The sequence below is a fragment of the Biomphalaria glabrata genome, chromosome 13, assembly GCF_947242115.1.
Source record: "Biomphalaria glabrata chromosome 13, xgBioGlab47.1, whole genome shotgun sequence".
Taxonomy (NCBI): Eukaryota; Metazoa; Mollusca; class Gastropoda; family Planorbidae; genus Biomphalaria; species Biomphalaria glabrata.
Genome location: NC_074723.1, coordinates 13,883,315 through 13,907,501, shown reverse-complemented (window position 1 = coordinate 13,907,501; position 24,187 = coordinate 13,883,315). Strand labels below are relative to the sequence as shown.

At 36.9% G+C, this 24,187-nt stretch overlaps 1 protein-coding gene across 2 annotated transcripts in view; it reads left to right on the top strand.

Annotated features, from left to right (window-relative positions):
- Positions 1 to 24,187, top strand: part of LOC106061188 (uncharacterized) — an 89,975-nt gene that overhangs the window by 59,178 nt on the left and 6,610 nt on the right. For both annotated transcript variants that reach the window (XM_056008768.1, XM_056008767.1), the window contains exons 3-11: positions 4,121 to 4,337; positions 7,935 to 8,073; positions 8,626 to 8,717; positions 10,796 to 10,944; positions 15,844 to 15,997; positions 18,387 to 18,563; positions 19,945 to 20,052; positions 20,986 to 21,120; positions 21,883 to 22,029. In XM_056008768.1, coding sequence (XP_055864743.1) covers positions 4,140 to 4,337; positions 7,935 to 8,073; positions 8,626 to 8,717; positions 10,796 to 10,944; positions 15,844 to 15,997; positions 18,387 to 18,563; positions 19,945 to 20,052; positions 20,986 to 21,120; positions 21,883 to 22,029 — 1,299 coding nt within the window. In that variant the 5' untranslated portion in view covers positions 4,121 to 4,139. The remainder of the gene's footprint in view (positions 1 to 4,120; positions 4,338 to 7,934; positions 8,074 to 8,625; positions 8,718 to 10,795; positions 10,945 to 15,843; positions 15,998 to 18,386; positions 18,564 to 19,944; positions 20,053 to 20,985; positions 21,121 to 21,882; positions 22,030 to 24,187) is intronic.

The window sequence follows — 24,187 nt, the reverse complement described above, 5'->3', positions numbered from 1 at the left end:
GTCTCCGGTTCGGAAGCCAAGCGCTTTACCGCTCAGCCACCGCGCCTCATCATAGATCATAGATACATGAAAGTGGTGAATCAAACATCGAATAACGAAAGTCCTGACTAGGGCACAAACCCTTCACCCTCCTACTCCACCTTGCAGCAACACAGAATCTGGCTAACAAGCCACTCAGCCGTCCTGTTGTTTTTTTTATAAGAGACTCATTTTGATCAGACAATGTAAATACACAATACAACAGACTGTAAACAAATAGAAACGTAAAGACAAATGCTTAAACAATAAATGATGCATACATTTTACAAATATAGAACCAATAAGAGACATCCTACTCTGTAATATATGTCACCTAACCTAATTACATCAAGCTGTATTTATCTTTGAACAAACATTTCTATCAGAGCGAAACATTAGCTAATCACTTGAGATGTATCGCTTTATGAAAACCAAGTGCAATCATTGAACTAACATAAAACCAAATAAAGCATCTGGACCTGATGGTATAGCAGTCGATTACATAAAGAACTAACCAACGAGCTAGCCCCAGTGTTCAGATTACTTCTTCAGGCATGACTTAATCAGAGCAGATTACTGAGGGATTGGGAAGAAGCTTATATCACCCCTATTTAGAAAAGGAAATAAACCCAACCTATGAAACTACAGACCAGTGTCTCTCACCAGCCACACATGTAAAATACTAAAACACAAAATATGTAGAAACATCATAAACCAATTAGATAAACATAATGTCATTACTGCATTCCGACATGGCTTTAGGAAATAGATATCATGTGAAACTCAACTAATAGTTCTATTCAAAAGGCTTACATTGTAATGAGCTAATGAATGCCATTTTATTTACTTTTCTAGGGCATTTGATAAAGTTAACCAATTAGAGTGATGGAAAAAATAAAATATTTCGGGAAAACTGGTCCAGTACTCTCATGGGTTCAGGATTTCCAGATAGGGAGAGAACAAACTGAAATAATAAATGGCTCCAAATCAACACAACTAATAGTAAAATCTGGTGTACCTTAAGAAATAGTCTTAAGTCCACTTCCTTTTCTAATTTAAATAAATGACCTATCAAATTGCATTGCAAGTCATGAACAAAAGGTGGATATTTGCAGTCGGCTGCATAATATATAGAACAATAAAAACAACACATTATGAATTACAGAAATGGGAACCTAATTGGGGGATGTCTTTCCATCCTAACCTCAAGAAAATCTAGAACAGAGGCAAAATAGCAAAACAGCCGAGAGATTTATTACAAACGAATATTCACATTTGATTATAGTAACACCATTTATAAAATCACTAAATTTAGGAATATTTCAGGACAGAAGACTTAAAAACTAAGGTAGCAATTATACATAAAACTATAATGTACAAAACAAAACCTTTTAAAATACTCATATGTACACTAAGATAAAGACACATTTCTTATTCCATATTCTAGGACAAATTCGTAAAAGTTCTACATTAGTGCTAATTGAGCACTCAGTGGGTTGCCTGAATCAGCCTGGAAAACCAACGACTTAAGCAGAGTTTAAGTCTCTAACTAACATGCATGGGTAGATTGACACATGGGACGTAATTTTATTCTTTTTTTGAAGTAACGTCTGTAATGTAAAACAGAGACAAATGTAACTGCTGCATTTTTCCAGGTCCTCTTGTGTTTGATTGAAACTATTGGTCTTGTCTTTGAACGCAGAACACGTACAGACACATACACATATATATATACACACATACTGACATAAACAGACATATATAGATACAGACATATACAGTCTTTCAATGACACTAAAATAGATTTATCTAAAAACTTTAATCTTTTAAAAAAAATTAACAAGAAGGCCTAATTTGAAACTTGTTTGAACACGTTATTTCTCCCACTTCCCATTCTTGAATTAAGTTCACACTTTCCATAAATATTCATTGTTCATGACTGAATCAAAATATTCACTAATTAGTTAATTAAAATAGTGGTCAATTATTAATTTTGTTTCATATCAAAGAAGGAAAATAAATATTACAGTATTGAGATATATAATAATAATACTAATAATCTTTATTATCCGCAAGGATTTGTTTCACAATTGTGCATCACAAAACAACTATACATGATTAGAGCAAAACATTTTCCCAAAAGCTCACAAGATATACGTTCATATCCCAATATTTTCTTTACCATTACATGCGACATTGACAATAGTAAGTTACATATTGTTTAATTACCAAAGGAACAAAAGAGTTTGTGTGTCTATTTGGTTTTGTAATCACTGTCTTATGATACCTGTGTACGTGCAAGTGTCTACAACAGAGAACAATAGACAATTTCTGAACAATGTTTTAACCTTCATCATTGTGAAGACATTAAACTTAATGTTTTGCCTCTTTTTTTGTTAATCAGTGTAATCTTCTACTGGTTAAAAAAAATCATATTGTTAATTTAACAAATCTTCTTTGTGATGGTAAAATGTTCAAATCATGAAGAAGAGGGTGATGATTTTTTTAGGCTGTAAATGTGGAGCTCTTCCAATTAGATTAGCTCTGTTGTTTTTATAGCCTTTTTTTTGTATTTTGCTTGTAATATAGACATTGTTATTGTATCTCTCTAATAATGTCTTCTTGTTCTGTTGTAAAACATTTTAAACTAATATAGGCCTATACTTCTAATTTATGGACAGTTCAAATCGCCCTTGTGCGTGAGTAGATCTATGTGATGATCCCCGTCTCATATGAGCAAATAGTTAGGCATCGATCACCGAGTCTAGTCGAGTGCTAGTTCTAATTGCTTTCTGGGCGAGAGAAAGGTCATAGTACTGACCGCACTAGTGAAAGATGGGTGGAGGCTAAAACATCTAACCACTCTCTCCTTGCTTTCAACTGAAAAGAAAGATAAAAGAGTAATCTGAATAAACAACAAGCTTCACTTGTATAAGAGAGGAAAGGGTAGAGTTAGTACTGGATCAGGGGAGAAAGAACATAGTTAGTATTGTATAATGGGAGAAAGAACATATTTACAGTTGTATCAGGGGAGAAAGAACATATTTACAATTGTATCGGAGGGGGGTGGGGAAACATATTTAGTATTGTATCCGTGAGGGGAAGGGAGAAAGAACATATTTCGTGTTGTATCGGGGGTGGGGAGAAAACATATCTATTATTGTATCGGAAAGGTGGGGGGAGAATATATTTAGTATTTTATCAGGGGAGAAAGAACATATTTAGTATTTTATCAAGAGAAAGAACATATTTTGTATTTTATCAGGAAAGAAAGAACATATCTAGTATTTTATCAGGGGAGAGAGAACATATTTAGTATTTTATCAGGGGATAGAGAACATATTTAGTATTTTATCAGGGGAGAAAGAACATATTTAGTATTTTATCAGGGGAGAAAGAACAAATTTAGTATTTTATCAGGGGATAGAGAACATATGTAGTATTTTATCAGGGGAGAAAGAACATATTTAGTATTTTATCAGGGGAGAAAGAACATATTTAGTATTTTATCAGGGGAGAAAGAACAAATTTAGTATTTTATCAGGGGAGAAAGAACATATTTAGTATTTTATCAGGGGAGAAAGAACAAAGTTAGTATTTTATCAGGGGAGATAGAACATATTTAGTATTTTATCAGGGGAGAAAGAACATATTTAGTATTTTATCAGGGGAGAAAGAACATATTTAGTATTTTATCAGGGGAGAAAGAACAAATTTAGTATTTTATCAGGGGAGAAAGAACAAATTTAGTATTTTATCAGGGGAGAAAGAACATATTTAGTATTTTATCAGGGGAGAAAGAACAAAGTTAGTATTTTATCAGGGGAGAAAGAACATATTTAGTATTTTATCAGGGGAGAAAGTACATATTTATAATTGTGTTATGGGAGGTTAAGAATAAATCTGTAATGTATAAAAAGATACTATTTACTAGTGTATCAATAAGTTAGGAAAGTTTTGAATGCTGTCTACTCGAAAGTATTTCTATAGACTCCATCTCAGCCTTTCTCTCTCGTTCTCTCCTCCAGCCAACACTCTCGTTATTTCGAATAGAACATACAGTTTTGATTGTAATGGTCTATGTTTGATCTTTCCTCTCTAGTATCAGCCCGGCAAGTCAAATGGTTTCCCCCTGGACTAAAGATAACCGCCATTATGGAGTATATCACAAGGCACTGCCCAATATCAAAGGAGACAATTTGCTGGACACAGACTTGGACCTCAACAACGGAGATGTCTATTCCACCCAGGTGGTCGAAGCTCCTGAAAAGGGATGCTGCTATGCCGACCCCATCTCTAACAGAGGCAGGTTTATTCAGGTGACTTTTTATATTTATATATTTTATATTTATATCTAAACATTCTCCGAATGTATGTAATGACTATTCATTACAACTAGCATCCATTCATGTGAATAAAGTTAGAGTAAGAATATTGCGACCGATACCGAATCGTTGTACTGCATTGAGTGAAAGTGTATTTATTATTTTGAATCAATTGGGATCAATCGTGGTTATTATTTTTTTTTTAGATCTAGACTTACTATTTTAAATTTGCGTGATTAGAAATAATTTTTATTAATTGTTTTGTTTTTAGCATGTTCAGTGGGTTAAGGTCCAATTACTTTTGTGGACCGGCGGGGTGAAAGGGTATTTGGGAGAAGGTTTCTGTGCTGCCTTTTCAAAAACAATATTTTTTAAAGTGCTCGAGTCTGAATTCGAACTCGATCTTCCACGATTGTAGGCCGGTTTGTTAGCCACTAAGCTATTCAAGTACTTATTTATATAATTAGAAGGTTTTATAGCCATCCAAATCGTTAAAAGGCCGTCACGATGAGGGCGGCCAAAGGCTTCATACATTAGATCATCAGTTTCTGTTTGAACAGATGCCCTGACAGACACTTGCACCCATTAATTCCTCCACTAAGGCTAATAAACGACGGATGAAGGTGAACTAATTTATTTTAATGCCATGAGTTTTATAGGCCTATAATGAGGATGAAGTATGATTCAGTAATGTATAATCATTAGCCCGTTTTCACACATAACCATATCTAAATAACGATCAGATCATTGATTACCAGTGAATAGTAATAATAAAAGTAATGCAACGAATCTCACTATCTAGGTTCTCTGCAAACTGAACCACACACCACCAACTTAAAGAACTTGACAACTCAGGGCTCCAAAGTAACGTAACAGGTTAATGTTCGATAAATTGCAGCCAATAGTGTACAATTTGCAGTACGTAACACAGGCTGTACACTTATTCCTCCAACACCGTACCGCCGTGTCAACTCTTGCACTGTCCTCTCCGTCTCGTTCCGGGCTTGCACTGGGTTCAACAGTTCAGGACTTACTTCACACACTGGGCACGTTGTGTCGGACTCGATCACAGACCAAGATCAAGAAGCCTTTCCTCTTGACTGTACTTGACAGTACTCCGCACTGAACCGTCGTAATGCGCCGTACAGAACCACACCGCTGAACCACACTGAACTGTACTGTAGTCGACCAGGCCGTAGTGAACCGGGTTGTAGTGAACCGGGCTGTAGTAAACCGTCTTGACTGTGACACCTCCGTTCTTTATATAGGGTCCCTGCTGGCCTTCTAGAACCGGACGGAAAATCGCTCGACCTGGGGCGATTTGCGTCTTCTGTCTTCACACATAACACTACCCCCATCTGTGTGACCACCAGGTTTACTACAGTAATAATAATAATACCATTAATTTATTTACCCCTCATACAGTGACAAGACGACGAAATATTACAATGCATAAACACCACTTTCGTCGGCACACATTTATTATGCATGGAAGGTGATAGGATTGTAGTGGTTGATAATTTGTAATTCATAGCTTCTGATAGTTGGGCTAAAAATACTGAAACCTTCCTATTTACCTGTATAGACCCTCGGAGGCCGCCTTTGAGTTTGTGTTTGAACCATGGCGAACTGAAAATGCTAAAGGGGAACGGAAGCCGCATTTTACAAAAGTAATTATATTAATAAAACGCACATTAAATGTCAAAGATTCCCTTACTGAGTTGGCACATAGAAAATGTTTTCGTTGATAACCGCACGGGTATATGACTTGTAGATATCTAGACAACGCGCTGAAACTCGGATAAAGGTGTGACTGGATTATCGAACTTGTATTGAGCTATGTCCTAATCAATACAATACCGGATTTCAGGAGTTTTGAGACATGTGAAGAATGGAAAGGCACGATCTGGCGAAATCTGGTATAGACATGCAAGAAGACTAAGACTGGCCAGCTTTAGACATATAGCTAAATGGCACATCTGAAAAACATAGAAAAAAGTTTATGTTTAATTTCGTCTTTGATGGCACCCCAGGATGACAACGGCTTTGTCTATATCAAATATAGAAAAAAAAAAAGTAGGTCGCCACTGGGTTTGCATAGTCGTGTGAAAACTGCACTCATCCTTAATAGTCAGAATCGAAGAAATTTGCCAATATTATTGATTACGTGGTAAAATCGGAAATGTAAATCAACATTTGAATACTAGAATTAAAGAAAATGTAAAACCTCTGGACTAATATCAACAAAATATTTAGTATTGTATCATAAGAGGGGAAAGGGCATTTTCAAAATTGTATCATAAAAGCCTCACGCGCGCCTTAATCAAATTGGAATTTACAACGACGAAAGAATGGCTCCATCATGGCTCCATGTTTCCCATAGTGTGACACCAAAACCAGCGACGCCAACGGACATGTATTAATTTTTTGTTTTTGTTATGAGAAGTTAACATATGAATCCTGCTTACAACTGAGAAGGTGACTTGAAGGAAGTCATTATTGAAACAACATGACAACGAAAGGAGAGAGATACGACAGTGGCTTGTTTTGTTGGCCCAATGAACAACTTTATCACACTTTGCCTCAAAATGCTTTTATGTATCGACTTCATAACTTGATCGAAAGTTGATGGACCTAACCAGGCGGCAATACGTATTTCATTTTCACTATACATTCGGTAGGATATCGTTTCTTTTTTTCGCTAATTAGAGGCTGAATCATTCAGTAGAACATGATGCTACCCTGACAAAAGTTTGGTTTCTCTGACAGGTATACTTTTTTTTTTCTGGGGAAATGCGTCAAAATAGCTTTGTTAATTTTAATAAATTTTAAGCTAATGGTTTTGACTTAATAACAGAGCTTTTATTAACTCATATTTATATCAGTAAGCTGTCCTTTTTTACTGACAACATTTAATAATTTAAGTATTTATGTGTGTGTGTGTTTATATATGTAGGTGTGTATGTACTTAAAATTAATCTGTTATTCAGCTCACATAGTCTTGTGTTTAAGTCACTTTCAATTTTGACACATACAAAATGTTTGCAATGATGTCAGTTTCTCAAACCTTTCAGCATCCTCCTTGCCCCTTGCAATGTGTGAAGTTGTAATAAAGTTCATTGAAATTGTCGCAATCCATGCACCGTTCCTCAAGGGGACGTTACATAAATGGCGTGTCCTTCACGCGGGGGTCCCGGTGTACGCAGCCTCTGGCCGCGAGTCTGACCCCCCGCCAGACAGAACAGTGTACACTGTTCTCATTCAGACCAGAGAGAGGGAGCTCTTGTTCAATTTTGCTGGCCTAGAGTTCCAAGAGCCGAAGGCTCAACTCTACCTAACAGTTTCAAGAAGAAGAAGAAGTAAATCCTTATAATTCACTCTTCCAAGAAATTCATTTAATTTTACTACATTAATATACTGTCGTCCTACAAACTTTGTGCCGGATGCTGTATTCTAAATGAATCCACATTAAATTCGCATGCATTAGGACCCGTAAATTCGGCGAATTGCTTTTATGGTATATAAAGGGAAATGTAGAGTTGCAGTGTAAGGTTCATAACACAAATCTCTGTTGTCGTTGCCAACTCTCAGATGTTCCGGGCCATTGGATTGATGCTCATACCTCTGATAGCCCTGGTCAGTCTCGCATGTTACTGGATGGTCACCAACGTCATTGTGATGAGTGATTTAGAAAATGATAAAGTGATGGTCAACAAAGGTCAAGCTGTAGGTGAGTGATTCAATCAGCTATTTGACCCTTCACTATGGACAATTTTTTTTTGTTTGTTTTGTTTTTTGTGTAACTTGAACCATCGCATTTCAGATGATAGTCTTTTCTTTGAAATTTTACCTTACTCTATTGGCATATTTTTAATTGCTCAGTTATAAAAACATATATAAGGAACCACACAATAACTGCCATCTCGTTCCCAAATACTGCAAGATTTATTTCCCTTTTTCTATGTTAAACAAAATTAATCTTTTGATTGATCCACGTGTTGTCATCGACAATGAATAATTCTGAAACGTTTCAACTTGTTCTGAGAATGTAAAGTGGAAGAACTAACGTGTACCAGATTTGTACCAGACTGACAGACCGAAGTAGTTGATATAAGCTTTGTACAATTGGAAGTACATATAGCATCATTGACCTCCTGAATATTTACTGCGAATAACTGAGTAGTTTGGCATGCATAACCTATACTAAAGATTGTGCTGTAATTTGTTTTTATTAAATTCATAATTTTGTCTCAGTCAAAAAAAACACGTGTTTCTGTTGTAGGCAATATCGCATACGCCCTTCAGCTCGAGAGGGCGAGTGTTGTGTACGCCCTCGAAGAAAGGAACATGAGTTTACTGGCCGAACAGTATGCTGTAAGTAAATTGATTATATACAAACGTTCTCCGTAAGTATGCTGATCTATGTATTGCATTACGCTGTAATTTTACTGCTCTATTTATAGCAGTGCGCTGAAAGTATGCTGATCTATTAATAGCAGTACGCTGTAAGTAAAGTATACTGATCTATTTATAGCAGTGCGCTGAAAGTATGCTGATCTATTAATAGCAGTACGCTGTAAGTAAAGTATACTGATCTATTTATAGCAGTGCGCTGAAAGTATGCTGATCTATTAATAGCAGTACGCTGTAAGTAAAGTATACTGATCTATTTATAGCAGTGCGCTGAAAGTATGCTGATCTATTAATAGCAGTACGCTGTAAGTAAAGTATACTGATCTATTTATAGCAGTGCGCTGAAAGTATGCTGATCTATTAAAAGCAGTACGCTGTAAGTAAAGTATACTGATCTATTTATAGCAGTGCGCTGAAAGTATGCTGATCTATTAAAAGCAGTACGCTGTAAGTAAAGTATACTGATCTATTTATAGCAGTACGCTGTAAGTAAAGTATACTGATCTATTTATAGCAGTGCGCTGAAAGTATGCTGATCTATTAAAAGCAGTACGCTGTAAGTAAAGTATACTGATCTATTTATAGCAGTGCGCTGAAAGTATGCTGATCTATTAAAAGCAGTACGCTGTAAGTAAAGTATACTGATCTATTTATAGCAGTGCGCTGAAAGTATGCTGATCTATTAAAAGCAGTACGCTGTAAGTAAAGTATACTGATCTATTTATAGCAGTGCGCTGAAAGTATGCTGATCTATTAAAAGCAGTACGCTGTAAGTAAAGTATACTGATCTATTTATAGCAGTGCGCTGAAAGTATGCTGATCTATTAATAGCAGTACGCTGTAAGTAAAGTATACTGATCTATTTATAGCAGTGCGCTTTAAGTATACTGATCTATTTGTATCAGTACGCTGTAAGTATTCTGATCTATTTATAACACTGTGCTGTAAATATACTGATCTATTTATAGACCGACACCATTTCTGTTGTAGATTTATGTGAGCCTTTTTAAATGCATTCACAACGATCAAAATAAAATTCATATTTTATTATTTTATTATCAGCCGGTTTCACAATACAGACCAGTACAGCAACTTGAGATACAGTAGCATATTAAGTGTCCTCGACAGATTCAAATCAGCCATCTAGAACAGTGATTCCCAAACCTATGGCTCAAGAAACGTCTGGTCATTGAGCAGAGAGAAGTTGAATAGGCCCGTGATATTTTTCGGGGTGTATTGCGGCTCGTAACACGGGTGTCAGAAGTGTATATTACCCCAACCCCTTAGGTTGAAAAATAGTACCACTTATCTAGCACCTTCTTTAGCAGGTCAATGGTGTTTTTATAAAATCGTCTCCCATATAGTTAGGACCTTGGATCTTCAAAAGGAAAGTTTCATTTAAAACACAAAAACAGATATTCTTTGCAATCGGTCAAAAAATTACTGTTATTTTAGAAGCTTTTAGGTTCACTGATAATTTTGTTTTATTAGAACGAAGCAACCGTTTCTCAAGGATAACCCGAAGCCCAAGATCATTTGTATGTTAATACATGTAGGCCTACATTCTTTAGATACAGGACGAAAAGCAATAATGGCAGAGATGTAGATATGTTGTTTTTTTGTACTAAGTTGATATTGAGGAAGCCTATCTATGGTGAGAAAATAAGAAAAGAATGTGTTTTCTAAAAGCTGCATATTTTCACCATTGCTTGATCAAGCACATTCTAGCTAGAACAGTGGTGCATGTTTATTGCATGTTTTCACATTTAGCAGATTGTAGCTAGAGCAGTGGTGCTCAAACTATTTTGGCCTTGTGATCATATATACTTCTTACACATTGTTTACACGGGCTGCTGCCTAAAATGTTTTAGTGTTGATTCCAATGGTACACGCCTCTGCAGCTTTGACTGCAGAAGTATTGATGGCCTGGAAAGCATCCAGTCACGTGACGGACATAGCCCGCGGGTGGTAGGTTGGGTATTACAAAGGCAGATTCCTATCTGGACATCCTATGATTTCTTTTCATTCTTGTTGCACAGTTCACGAACAGAGCAATACGAGAATCAGCGTCCTTCCCTACCATATGTTGCCAGGACCACGAGCTGTTCATCCGTCAGCTGGAGGAGCACAGGAGTCAGATCAACGTGAATGCTTCCCACAGAACACATGACGAAGTCGGTTATTACAGGTTTGTTGTCACGTTCTAGCCTCGTTTTTTTTTTATCAAGTTGTCTATCTTTAATCTTATCTACTTAGCAGCTGCCATTCCGTCCTAGTGCATTAACTACTATATAACTACACTACATGAGGGCATTAAACATGCGCATGCGTCGAAGTGTCCATCCAGTTGATGGTTTGGACTTTCCACTCCAATGATTAGACTGTACAGAGATTGTTGTAAGCGCTACCGCTTTTTTTTCATTATAGCTATTGAACTGGCTATTATAAATTAAACGCAATTCCCAATAAATAATAGATTAAGAAAAAGGGAGATTTAGACGAGTAATAAGAATGTCCGGATGTTTGTTTTAACTTTGGTTAACATGTCTATTAATATTGCGTCACTATGCGTTAACTACTATATGTGGGAATAAAACACGTGCATGCGTCGAAGTGTTCATGAAGTTCATGATTAGGACTTCGCACTCTAATGACTAGACTGTAAAGAGACTGTTGTAAGAGCTACAGCGTTTATTTTCAGTATCTATCGAACTGCTTATAGGATATCCTAAGCAACACTTTATTTATACTATGTAATAAAAAGGGAGCTTTAGACGAGTTATAAGAATGTCCAGATGTTTGTTTTAGCTATGGTTAACAAGTCTATTAACATTCTTAGGAAAACAGGATCAGAAATGAGAATGTCAACAAATTAACCAGGTTCAACTGTACTTTTTGGGAACATCGGGATGGAGATCTCATCTCTATATTGATGTCTTTCCCCCTTCCCTCTCTTTCAAAGCTAAAAACAAAAAGCCGAGAGGCGCAGATGGCGGGAATACATTTGCTCTTCCAAAGACGTTCTGCCCCAACGAGTGTAGATTGGTGTAAACAGGACTAATATCAAAACAACATCGCATAAGTCGCCGTGACCGAATGGGGAAACTGTCGAGGGTATTTATTGATCTCAGGGAACACTGACCATCACAACATGAATGAATCTCTTCAGCTGTCCTCCCTTCTTTACCCTCTTGGTCTTATCTCACTTGACTGCTGACCAAACTACCCACCACACGGACTGGCCTTTTGCATGGCGAACTACACATTAAGAACTAGGACTAACCTTGCGTTGTAAATTATGATCACGTGACGTTTTATGCTCGTAAAACTTCTACACCAGCAATATAAGCAAGACATACTGTCTTAGTGTTCAAGATTTTCAGGAATGCATCTATCTACAATATCTTTTGGAAATTATGCTTACAATAGTTCCATGATGTACGGTCCATCCCTGGTTATTTTATTTTTAAGCAATTTAAAAAAAATAGTAGTTTCTAAACAGGTCTAACTAATTTAAATAAAAAAAATATTTATGACTCATTAAAAAATGTTATTGCTCTTTAGATGAATTTTTAAAAATAATTAACGATCGTATTTTTTACTCAATTAAAAATGATTTTTATTACTACTACTTATAACTGCTTAAATTTGTGCCGAGTAGTATTGTTTTAAATTTGGTTTGCTGTTTACAAATCAACTCATCAGCGCACTGTGAAGCTTACATCAAGAGACAAAATCTTGAGATCTCACCTCACAACATTTGAAAGTACTCGGCCATACGGTCTCATCTCACTGGTTTGTGGGATTCAAGTGATTCATGATAACGGCTGGGTCAACACTCTTTGAGTTTCAGAGCTTAACGATGCTTTCAGAAGAGGGACTCAAAGGTTCAGACATAAATAAAAATAAAGGGTGAACAGGGAAAAAATCGATTCCTTAAACAAACAAACAAACACGGATATTCACTTTTTGTTTTTATTTTGCTTATTTTCTTTGCCCTCACGTCCATTAAGTATCAGCATTCGTGTCACTTCGATTTTGTCATGGAATGTCATTTCGGTTTACCAGACAAAAGGAGAGGGCTCCGTCAAGCAGGCATTCACCTTAAGTGTCCGGCTTTCTAGTTCTTGGCTACCGATTTAAATTATTCACTCAGAAATCATCGAAAGTTTTTTAACAACCTCTTCCACGAAAATAAGAAAAAGTCTTTGTTTATTCAAGACTCTACAAAGGAATATCTGTGACTTTTTCTTTTGCATCCTCCGGAATAATGCTAACTTTGAAATTGCGGGTCCCAGTGACCAGTGAGTGAGAAACAGACTGTTAAACTGTCAAGTGAGAGAGAAACAGACTGTTAAACTGTCAAGCGAGAGAGAAACAGACTGTTAAACTGTCAAGTGACAGAGAAACAGACTGTTAAACTGTCCAGTAAGAAACAGACTGTTTGACAGACATTTTTCTTGTACAATCCCGAGAAAACGTATATAGAAGTCCTCTTTGCGCGGTACGTGATTTTTGTTTGGTCTTCCTTCGTAAAACTTTGTCCTCCTGTCCTCATTTCTATCCTCCTTTGAGCGTGCAGGTGTCTGGCCACCTTACAGTCCCTTCACAGCACATAAGCTCACGTGTCACTACGTACTACAAACTACACTTTCACTATCATGAAAATAGCAAGCCGTAAAATAAGAAGGGACGACTAGTCACGTGTTCAAAACAAATATGCTTAGTTTTCAACTGATTCTGCACATATAATTCATGATACAAGTGTAAGAAACAGCATTGTAATTTCTAATTTCTTTCCTTGTTCTCCTACCCTGGTCATTGGCTTGGCGAGGCTGCCATTTGGGCAGTGTATTAACCAGCCTGCGTTTTAAAGCAACAAATGCCGTGTACATACTACATAGTTCAAAATACATACTATTAAATGAAGTCGTCTCTCTGTACTGTATGTCTGTATATGACATGGAATTTAAAAAAAAAGTGTGTAATACTGTGATCCTCACAAGCATCTTTACGGTCCTCAGGCAACGCCGCCTGCGCCTGCTCGGACATGTTCGCTGGATGGAGGACAACCGCATCCCGAAAATGATTCTGTATGGGCAACTTTCGACTGGCTCTAGAAAAACTGGTCACCCCCACCTCCGTTACATTGATGTGATAAAAAGAAATTTAAAATCAGTGAACATTGATACTGACCACTGGGAAGACATAGCCTTAGACCGCACTAGTTAGAGAGAGACGGTGACCAAGAAAGCTATAGACAGCGAGAAAACATGGGCCTCAACTCATGAAAAAAAGCGTGCCGCACGAAAAATGGCCAGCTCCTCTACCACCAAAGCGAAAGCCACCTTGACATGCTATATATGTGAACGGGATTTTCTCTCCAAAATAGGGCTCCACAGCCATATCAAAAAATGTTCGAGATGAACCATAGTCGTTCTACGACTGAAGGAGGCCAATGAGTGAGTGTATATGACAGTATATGTCTGGATATGACAGTATATGTCTGCATGTGTTTTACTTTTAAAGAAGACAAAAGTTGTAGTTCCAATAAAACATAAGAGGACCAGGAAAGATGCAGTATTTATCTTATCTTATAAATTACAGACGTTTCTTCAAAAAATAAGATAATTACATCCTACGCACATTCCTGTGTCAATCTAGTCATCCATGTTAATTGCATTGACTTAAAAGCTGATAAGTCTTTGGTTTCCAGGCTGATTCAGGCAACCTATTTTCTAATAGTGCATGACATGGCCTAAATTGTGCCGATGTGACAAAAAACCAAACTATCAAATATCAATTCTCTAATTCCACTATGGAAGAAGGAGCACTTGTATGGATTTATAATTCATGATTTCAAACATACTCTTGAAATTCTTATTCACAAATGAAGATAATGAGAAAAAAACAACAACAAAAAAGATTAACATATCTCTTGATTCTCTTCCAATATTTATATCAAGAAACAGAAAGCCCACATCAGAACTACAAGTTTATCTATTATACCCTGCCAGCTTTGGGAAGGGTTACAACGGGTCGTCGATGTGGGACTGTGGGTGAGTGAAAGAAATAGACTCTAGTATCTCCTCTCTTTCACTGTCCTACTTTAGAAATGGCCTGTTTGGACTTGACATTTCAATTATCTGACTACGGCCTCCAAGAAATAATTACATTTTTATGATGAAACGGGGAACAAAATTTAATGGAGAACAACATTCAAGATGGAAGCCAGTTTCGGAAAACTCGCAGTTACTAGTGACTTGGCGCGCTGCCTCTTTATTCAAGTTAACCGACATATGCTAAATACATAGGGGGTGCCTATTATTTTCATTCTTGTCGCCACGCATGGTCTAAAGTTGTCTGGAATGTCCAAACGATTTGTTAAACTTATCTGGACATGGAGATTAATATTTATTGTTGTATGTATTTATTGGATTGAACTCAACACAGAGTCTCAGTCGACACTGAAGTAGCTGACTTGGACTTACTACAACATTGCTACACGAGAAGATCTAGATTTGTAAAAAAAAATTTATTGATTACTTGCTAACGTTTTATTTATTTTTTATTTTTTTTATATCTTTCTGTCTGTGGTTGGGGTAGGGATGGGGCTGGCTTCAATAAAATGTGTGTGCGTGTGTGGAGCCTATTTCAGAAAGTAATCTAGTCGCCACCTTTTAGTCTACACTTCTGAACTTCTCCCTAACAAACCAGCTGCGAGCCTTTTAGATAACTAGCCGTTCGTTTGTGATAATATCACGAGAAGTCATTCTGAATCTGTGTGTATGTGTTAATGTAGTTGTGAGGCGTGTTTTTTTTTCTTTCTTGTTTTTGTTAAAGGCATTGTTTTAACACATAGAGAGAGAGAAAGAGAGAGAGAAAGAGAGAGGTATACATCCCAACCTCTCTCTTTTTTCTCCCTGCCGTTTTCTGTCTTTTTCATACTCTTTATCTCTCTATTTCTCTCAACACTTTCTCTCTCTCTCTCTCTCTCTGAATATACGTAGTTACTAGTAACGTATTTAAAACTCGTATCTATTGTGTGATATCCCTGAATGAGAACTCTCCTAAACTTTTCCTGTAGCGGTTTCACCAACTGTTTTCTGAAAGTGCTGATGGGTCTGGCCAAAGACATGAACCATGGCAGCGTCTGGCAAGATTATGTAACCTACAAAATGCTCCTCAAGGCACAGGAGAGTGTCGGTGTTCTCCTGTCTATTGGAATCACTTTCTTTGAGGTGAGCTTAGATCTAGGTCGTTGCTTTAAAAAGAACTTGAACTTGCGTGCTGAAATAGGAATGGAACCCTATACATTTTAACCATGACAGAACTAAGATAAATGTCAAGGTATGTCTTGATTCCCTGTCACAATCACAAGAATCAAGCATGACACACTTCTGCCATTGTTTAGTCTATTTATATGTGGAGCGCTTTTAGTTGACAGCATCGCCTATCCCTTGATCGAGAAGTGAGACGTAGGGCGCAAAACGCAGCCCCAACTTTCCTTTATTATCAGTTCATCGAATGGTTGGTTCACCCACAACTACGCAGCCCCAACTTTCCTTTATTATCAGTTCATCGAATGGTTGGTTCACCTACAACTACGCAGCCCCAACTTTCCTTTATTATCAGTTCATCGAGTGGTTGGTTCACCTACAACTACGCAGCCCCAACTTTCCTTTATTATCAGTTCATCGAGTGGTTGGTTCACCCATAACTACGCAGCCCCAACTTTCCTTTATTATCAGTTCATCGAGTGGTTGGTTCACCTACAACTACGCAGCCCCAACTTTCCTTTATTATCAGTTCATCGAGTGGTTGGTTCACCTACAACTACGCAGCCCCAACTTTCCTTTATTATCAGTTCATCGAGTGGTTGGTTCACCTACAACTACGCAGCCCCAACTTTCCTTTATTATCAGTTCATCGAGTGGTTGGTTCACCTACAACTACGCAGCCCCAACTTTCCTTTATTATCAGTTCATCGAGTGGTTGGTTCACCTACAACTACGCAGCCCCAACTTTCCTTTATTATCAGTTCATCGAGTGGTTGGTTCACCTACAACTACGCAGCCCCAACTTTCCTTTATTATCAGTTCAAATATTGACAGGATGTTACTCATTATTTAGTTCTTTAAAATGAAGTCTTATATTCTCTTCAGATTCTTGTAATTTTCGCTAGAAAGAAATACTAAAGAAAGAGGAAGTCAAACAAATTATTTTTTTATCATCCTATTCTTAAACCTCTTTCAGTCGTCTTTTGTTTTTCATTATTTTCATTAATATTACATTAACTTTAATATTAATAGTTTATTTTTTCATTAATATATCTGTACTCAATAACCTATCACTACTCCTCGACGTATGCAAGCAAATAGTCGCGACAAAAGCCCCCGAAGACGCTTTATTAAATGGAAGGACTTCCTCAGAATCCAGGAATAAGAGTTGTGTCGTAGCTAGGGATTTAGGGACTCGGGGAGCTTGACCTTCTCTAAGGGCGCCTGCATTTTGACATTCGACATCACGACATGAGATAATGACTTAATATTTAATTTAAAAACACATTTCGGACACTAGTGGGGGACCCCCTCGAATCGGGGCACGGGGGAATTTTCAAATTTGGACCACCCCCCAAACCTTACCTAATCCACCGAATAAGAGATTGGCTCTTCACCACCCCCCTCTGTCCAAAGTTCCCCTATCATTAGATGATGAGTTCTTTCTTCTCACTGACTAGTCCCTAGACGTCGTTACTTTCTTCTCACTGACTAGTCCCTAGACGTCGTTACTTTCTTCTCACTGACTAGTCCCTAGATGTCGTTACTTTCTTCTCACTGACTAGTCCCTAGACGTCGTTACTTTCTTCTCACTGACTAGTCCCTAGATGTCGTTACTTTCTTCTCACTGACTAGTCCCTAGATGTCGTTACTTTCTTCTCACTGACTAGTCCCTAGATGTCGTTACTTTCTTCTCACTGACTAGTCCCTAGATGTCGTTACTTTCTTCTCACTGACTAGTCCCTAGACGTCGTTACTTTCTTCTCACTGACTAGTCCCTAGATGTCGTTACTTTCTTCTCACTGACTAGTCCCTAGATGTCGTTACTTTCTTCTCACTGACTAGTCCCTAGACGTCGTTACTTTCTTCTCACTGACTAGTCCCTAGATGTCGTTACTTTCTTCTCACTGACTAGTCCCTAGACGTCGTTACTTTCTTCTCACTGACTAGTCCCTAGATGTCGTTACTTTCTTCTCACTGACTAGTCCCTAGACGTCGTTACTTTCTTCTCACTGACTAGTCCCTAGACGTCGTTACTTTCTTCTCACTGACTAGTCCCTAGATGTCGTTACTTTCTTCTCACTGACTAGTCCCTAGACGTCGTTACTTTCTTCTCACTGACTAGTCCCTAGACGTCGTTACTTTCTTCTCACTGACTAGTCCCTAGACGTCGTTACTTTCTTCTCACTGACTAGTCCCTAGATGTCGTTACTTTCTTCTCACTGACTAGTCCCTAGATGTCGTTACTTTCTTCTCACTGACTAGTTCCTTCTTACCATGTTAAACCTTCAGATGTGACGAAATGGAGACCATTGAATTTATAACTTTGTTTTGCTTTGACCTTCCCCAGAACGGAAACCTAACTTTGGAAGACTATAACTTACTCAGAGATGAAGACGTCACTGCGCATGAATACATTGAGATCGCCATTTTGTTCTCTCCTTACGCTGAAGAAATGTACACCGAGTTTAACGTGACCAATGCTGAGGCCTGCCAAAACTTGAAAGAATACCGGGCCGCCTGGACGGTAAGATGTTTGGCAAATTTCAGAATCTATAGAAAACAAAAAAGATCTACATCTATGTAGGTACAGGCAACCATTGACACACATGACTGTCATAGGGCGTTATAGGTTATTTTTAGTTTAGCGATAAAAAATAAATAGAGTCAGGTTTGAAGAATGGGCATAACCTAATTATGTACTAGTAGTTTTCATTTGGCATGACTCTCTCTCTCTCTCTCTCTCTCTCACACACACACACACACACATACACACACACGCACACACAAACAAACAAACAAACAAAAAAGACAAGAATATATTTATATATATCATAGTGATGTTAGAATTTTTGTTTGCAAGAAATATATTACAAAGTCTTTCTTTTGTTCTCTTGCATTTTGAAATAATGCTTTATTTTGTTCTTTACAAAGCTTAACACACACTGTCTGTCCGTCTGTCTGTCAGGTACAGATTTGAACACATTTCTCCCATTTCCCATTTTTAGATGAAGTTGAAACTTTGCACAATTATTCATTGTTGCTAACAAAACAAGAACAAACCAAATCTTTAATCTTTAGAATTGAAGACCTGGACATTATTATTACAGTTACACCCCCCCCCCCAAAAAAAAAAACGCAAAAAAGAAAAAGGCAAACAAAATAATAATAATAAAAAATGGAATATTCTCCCCCCCCCCCCTTTTCTTGTAAAGTAAAGTTAATAAGTCATTTCTTTACAAGACTTGACTAAACAATTTATACAAGACCACTGAAGCTGTTTCCATGTAGTATATGAAACAGTGAACATCAAGTCAAATCTAAGTAACTCACTGTCTGCTTTGAATACAAACTAATCACTTGTTTTTATTCTGTATCATTAGCATAAATCAAATATTTTGCTTATAGTCTGTAAATTCAGATACTTCAGACGCTTAAAATGTAATTTCTTTGCATTACGACAATGAGGAGTACTGGTGGATACAAAGACAAAAGTATTGGCTATAAAAACAGTATGTAGGCCTATGTGTGCACCTGTTACTTCAAAAGATGATCTTTGTTTTCAAAACAACCAATTCATCTTTTTAACATGTAAAACCTTTCTTTATTTCTTTATCAGTATCTGTATCTGAAAAACTTAGCGGAAACTTCGGAGAAGGTCTTGGTAAAGCAATAGCCATTTTAAAAAACACTATTATTTATCAATAAAGATGTAATGTAGATCGAAAGTGGGTCGAGGAAAGAAAATGATATCTAATAAAATAATTGTAAATAAAATCACTCTGTTATAAAGATAAACACGATATCTACCTATAAGCCCGCTAGTATTTCATGAACCCCCCCCCTTGCTAGTCTATTCTAATGAGTTCAGATATCAAACACGTAAACTATTTGACTCATGTCTTCAGGTAAACCATTACCCCAACGCGAGTGCAGAAAAAGGTCGCAAGTTTCACAAAAGTGTGATGGAATACTTCAACCTGATTGCACGAATCAACAGAGCACTCAGTAAGAAGGTAATTGAAAGAAAGGGCGTCTGCCACCACTTGCCATGTCTATTAATCCGCAAACTGTGCCATCGGTTGTTTGTCTTCTTCTCTTAAAGTTCAACCATGTACTGAAGAATGCAGAGAATGTTTAGATAAAACAAAGGAAGCCTACATTTTTTTTTAAAGAAATTCAAACAACATATTTTTACAATAATAAACTTCAGTATCATCGGCAGTTAACTTCGGTAATTTAGAAAAAAATGAATTTCAGCCATTGAGCCCAAATCGTACTTTGTATGAAAAAGAGTTTGGACATCAAGTAATGGAAAGATCACTCTTTTATTTCTGCATGTCGGACCGACTGGAGTTACTCCACGTAATTTTAGAGGCGAAAAAAAAAGAGGGGGGGGGGGGGGGAGAACAATTAGTATTCATCCGTCACTAAATAGCAGGGCCGGACATAACCATTGTGATCAAGAAGTCATAGATAGAGAACAAGTAATATACTCTGTATTCATCTGCCACTAAATAGCAGGGCCGGACTTAACCATTGTGGGGTTCAATGCGAAACGGATCTCGCGGGGCCCACTTTGCGTAGGGATACGGATAATAAGTGAAAATTAAGAGTTTGTATTATAAAATATATTCGTCTTTGGATTTTATTCATTCTTTACTACGCACAGAATTACTGCAAAGATGTTCATAGTCATAGTCTACTTAAGTACAGGGTGGCCTACGGAAAAAGTAGCCAACCTCAAATATCCAAACTTCTCAATCTGAAATGGAAACAGCTGGAGTGACCTGATATTGCACAGAAGGATGATTGACAAACGAGGTGGAAGGCTATTGGTCTCTTCCAAATCAGATTGAGGCCCCTACATGATGTTTGAGATGGATTACTTTCCTTGGGCCACCCTTATAAGGGAACTATAAATGAAGAATTCGTGACTTTATTTCCAGGTACTGACCAAAGTGGACGTCGAGATCACTACGTCCATCAACATGATGGTGGTAGCCTGCATGGTCTTCATCTGCGTACTTATCATGACCCCCATTTTGGTCAAACTCATGCATACCTTGACCATGTCCATACAGGTGAGACACCTTGAGATAACGGTTGCGATGGTTCCATTGGTGCGAGGGGAGAAAAGTTCTTCTGAAATAGTGTTAACGCAAAAATAGGTTCAATAAAGAGAATATGAGCAACAAGTACTTACACTTTGTACACGTGCGTCTATAAGCTATTTAAAACTCACTCTAATACTCAATTCATGGGGCGTGGTGGTTGAGGTGTCTCGGGTTCGAATCCTAATGAAGATTTGGATTTTTTAATTCTGGATTTTTAGAGTCCATCCAACTTTTAATGACCTCACATTTGTTGGAGAAAAACGAAAGGCTGTTTGTCGATGTGCTGACCACGTGACACCCTCTTTAGCCTTCGGCCATAGAAACAGATGACCTTTGGGTGGACTCAGGGTCGACCTGAAAAATTCAAAGTCCAATATCTCAGTCTTAATCCGAGAGTAGAACCCAGCCACCATGCTCCTATGATGAAAGGGGGGGGGGGGGGTTTACAATATTTCAATATCTCTTTATTCGATGGTAGATATTTGACTGGCAACAATCTGGCTTGGTCTCAAGAAATAGACAATAATGAAACACGTAGATTTGGAAATGGGGAGGGGGGGGGAGCGATAGACAGAGGGGAAGTGAAAGAAAGAGAGAGAGAGGGAGAGAATTTATTGGGATGTTTTTATGCGAAAGAAAGAAAATTATCTAATAAATAGTTAATTTAGATTTCTATTTTGTTGAGTCCTAGCCATCCCATCTTATCTCATACAATTATCTTTCCTTTAGAACTACGCCATTGAAGCTTCCCATAAATCTCATCAGTTGAACATTGAGAAGCAGCGCTCTGACAGTCTGCTGTATCAGATGTTACCCAAGTCAGTCGCACAACAGCTCAAGATGCACAAAACTGTCAATGCGGAATACTACGAAATGGTGGGTTCAAAAGAATGAATATTTTTTTTCTTTTCAAAAGCTTTGTTTATACTTAAAAAAAAAATATTTGTTTTAAATATCTAGAGGTTACTATGGGAATGAGCGTGCAGATTTACGTCTACGTGCGTGCGTGCGTGTGTGTGTGTGTGTGTGTAAGTCTAGGCGTACATCCAATCAGAATGTTCATATTATCTTTAGTTTGTTGTATTGATTCTTTTTTTAACGAGTCACTTACGAGTCATGTAAATTTGTCAATGTGAATACCTTGTTTGGACCCAATACATTTTGTTAATGATAGGGTAAGCTCATGATTGTATCATATCCCCACAAATTTTAAAATAAATCAATACTTTTTAGTGGTTAGAGTTTAGAGAGACAAAAAAAAATAATAAAAATGAAAAAAAAAATATTACAAGGCACTAACAGATAAAAAGTCTGAATTTGACTTTAAACACACGCAACGCTTTTGATCGGATGAGTAAACGTGGACCATAGATCGATTGCGAAAATCTAAACAGCATCCATGAAACATGAATAATTTACTATTGGAGATTTTTACACAATAAAATAAATGTTGACAAAGACACTAAATCCAACTTCAGTATTGCGAACTAAATATAAGTTACAAAGGGTAGAGGTTACAAAATTTGATTCTGCAGTGTTATATAGTATATCATAATGAGTATTAAAAACGTAATACTTGAAAAAAAAAACACAAGAATACAACGACAGTTTGTGTGAAAACACAAACTCAAAACGGCCCCCGAAGAGATCCACCTAGGCAGGTAAAAAGACATGTTTCAATATTTTTAAACAGAATATCAGAATGAAACTCTATCAAAGGTAAATGACAGAGAAGAATGGTGAAAGAAGGTTGACAGATCTTGTATGGTGCCCCAACGGTCCATCAGACCAAGGGATAGGTGAAAGTGAAGGTGAAGTTAGATGTGAACCTGGCCTAAGTGATTTCATATAATAATTATCTTATTGATCTAATTGTTTTGTATAAGGCCAATCTTTTATTCAAAGCCTCAGGAAAAAAAAAACATTTCGTAAAAAACAAAAATAAAAAAATCCTTAGTTAGATGTCTTACTCTTACTGTGTTGTGCTGCAGTTCACGCGATAATATGAAAAACTACTTATTTATTGTTGTTTTAAATTATGTTCCAATTATATGCATATTAAATAGATTTTTTCTCTTTGAAAAAAATAGTAACCATTTTTTTTTTGTAAATGTAGTAATAGTGTGACATAACTTGCATAACATAGCAATACATTAAAAAATATTTTTTCACAAAAAATCTTAAACCGTTTGCATAAATATGTTAAGAATATGATAAGCAGTAATCTCTCTTACTAAATAGCCTCCTGTGTTTGTTACTATTAATAGTGAATAGTTGTTAAAATGGTGTATTTGTATGAAAAAACAGCTTGCATAGTTGATTTTAAAAATTAAATATTTCACTTTCAGAAAAGAAATAAGTAGCCGTTGCATCAGAACTTTGAAAGGACTTAAATATGATGATGTCGGATTGTTAATATCTTTTCTAGTTTACGAGATCAAAACGTGACGGACAGACGGACAGACATTCCACACTAAACTGATAGCGTCTTTTCTCCTTTCGGGGGCCACTTAAAAACATAGCTCATCAACACTTCCTGCATTTTTTACACCGGATACATTAAAAAAAACAACTATTTATATCTATTTTCACCTTGAAGTTTATTAAGACGACGTAGTTTTATTTGAAAAAAAAATACGATGGCTCATACACCATGAAAAAATAGAACTTATTAAAATTTAAAGCCTATTATAGCTAAAGATACACTTGCAGATTTATGTGATCGTTTTGAAGTCTAATGTCTTTCTTAACTACAGATACACTTGCAGAGTTCTGTAATTGTTCTAATGAAATATAAGACCATAGATGTCACTTGTGATTATGTTTTTAAGAATGAACGAAATATAGATTTCAGCAGTGTGAATAAGGAGTAGGCCTACACTAACGACGTGTCGCAGCTGTCTCGATGTAGTTCAATTCATCTGATAATAATAGTACTGAACTTTTTGGTGTTTTTTTTTTTGTTGCAATGTCCAGTTGTCTAACTTAGTCAAGATTTAAAAACGTTTACAACAATTGACTCTTTGTTTTCGAT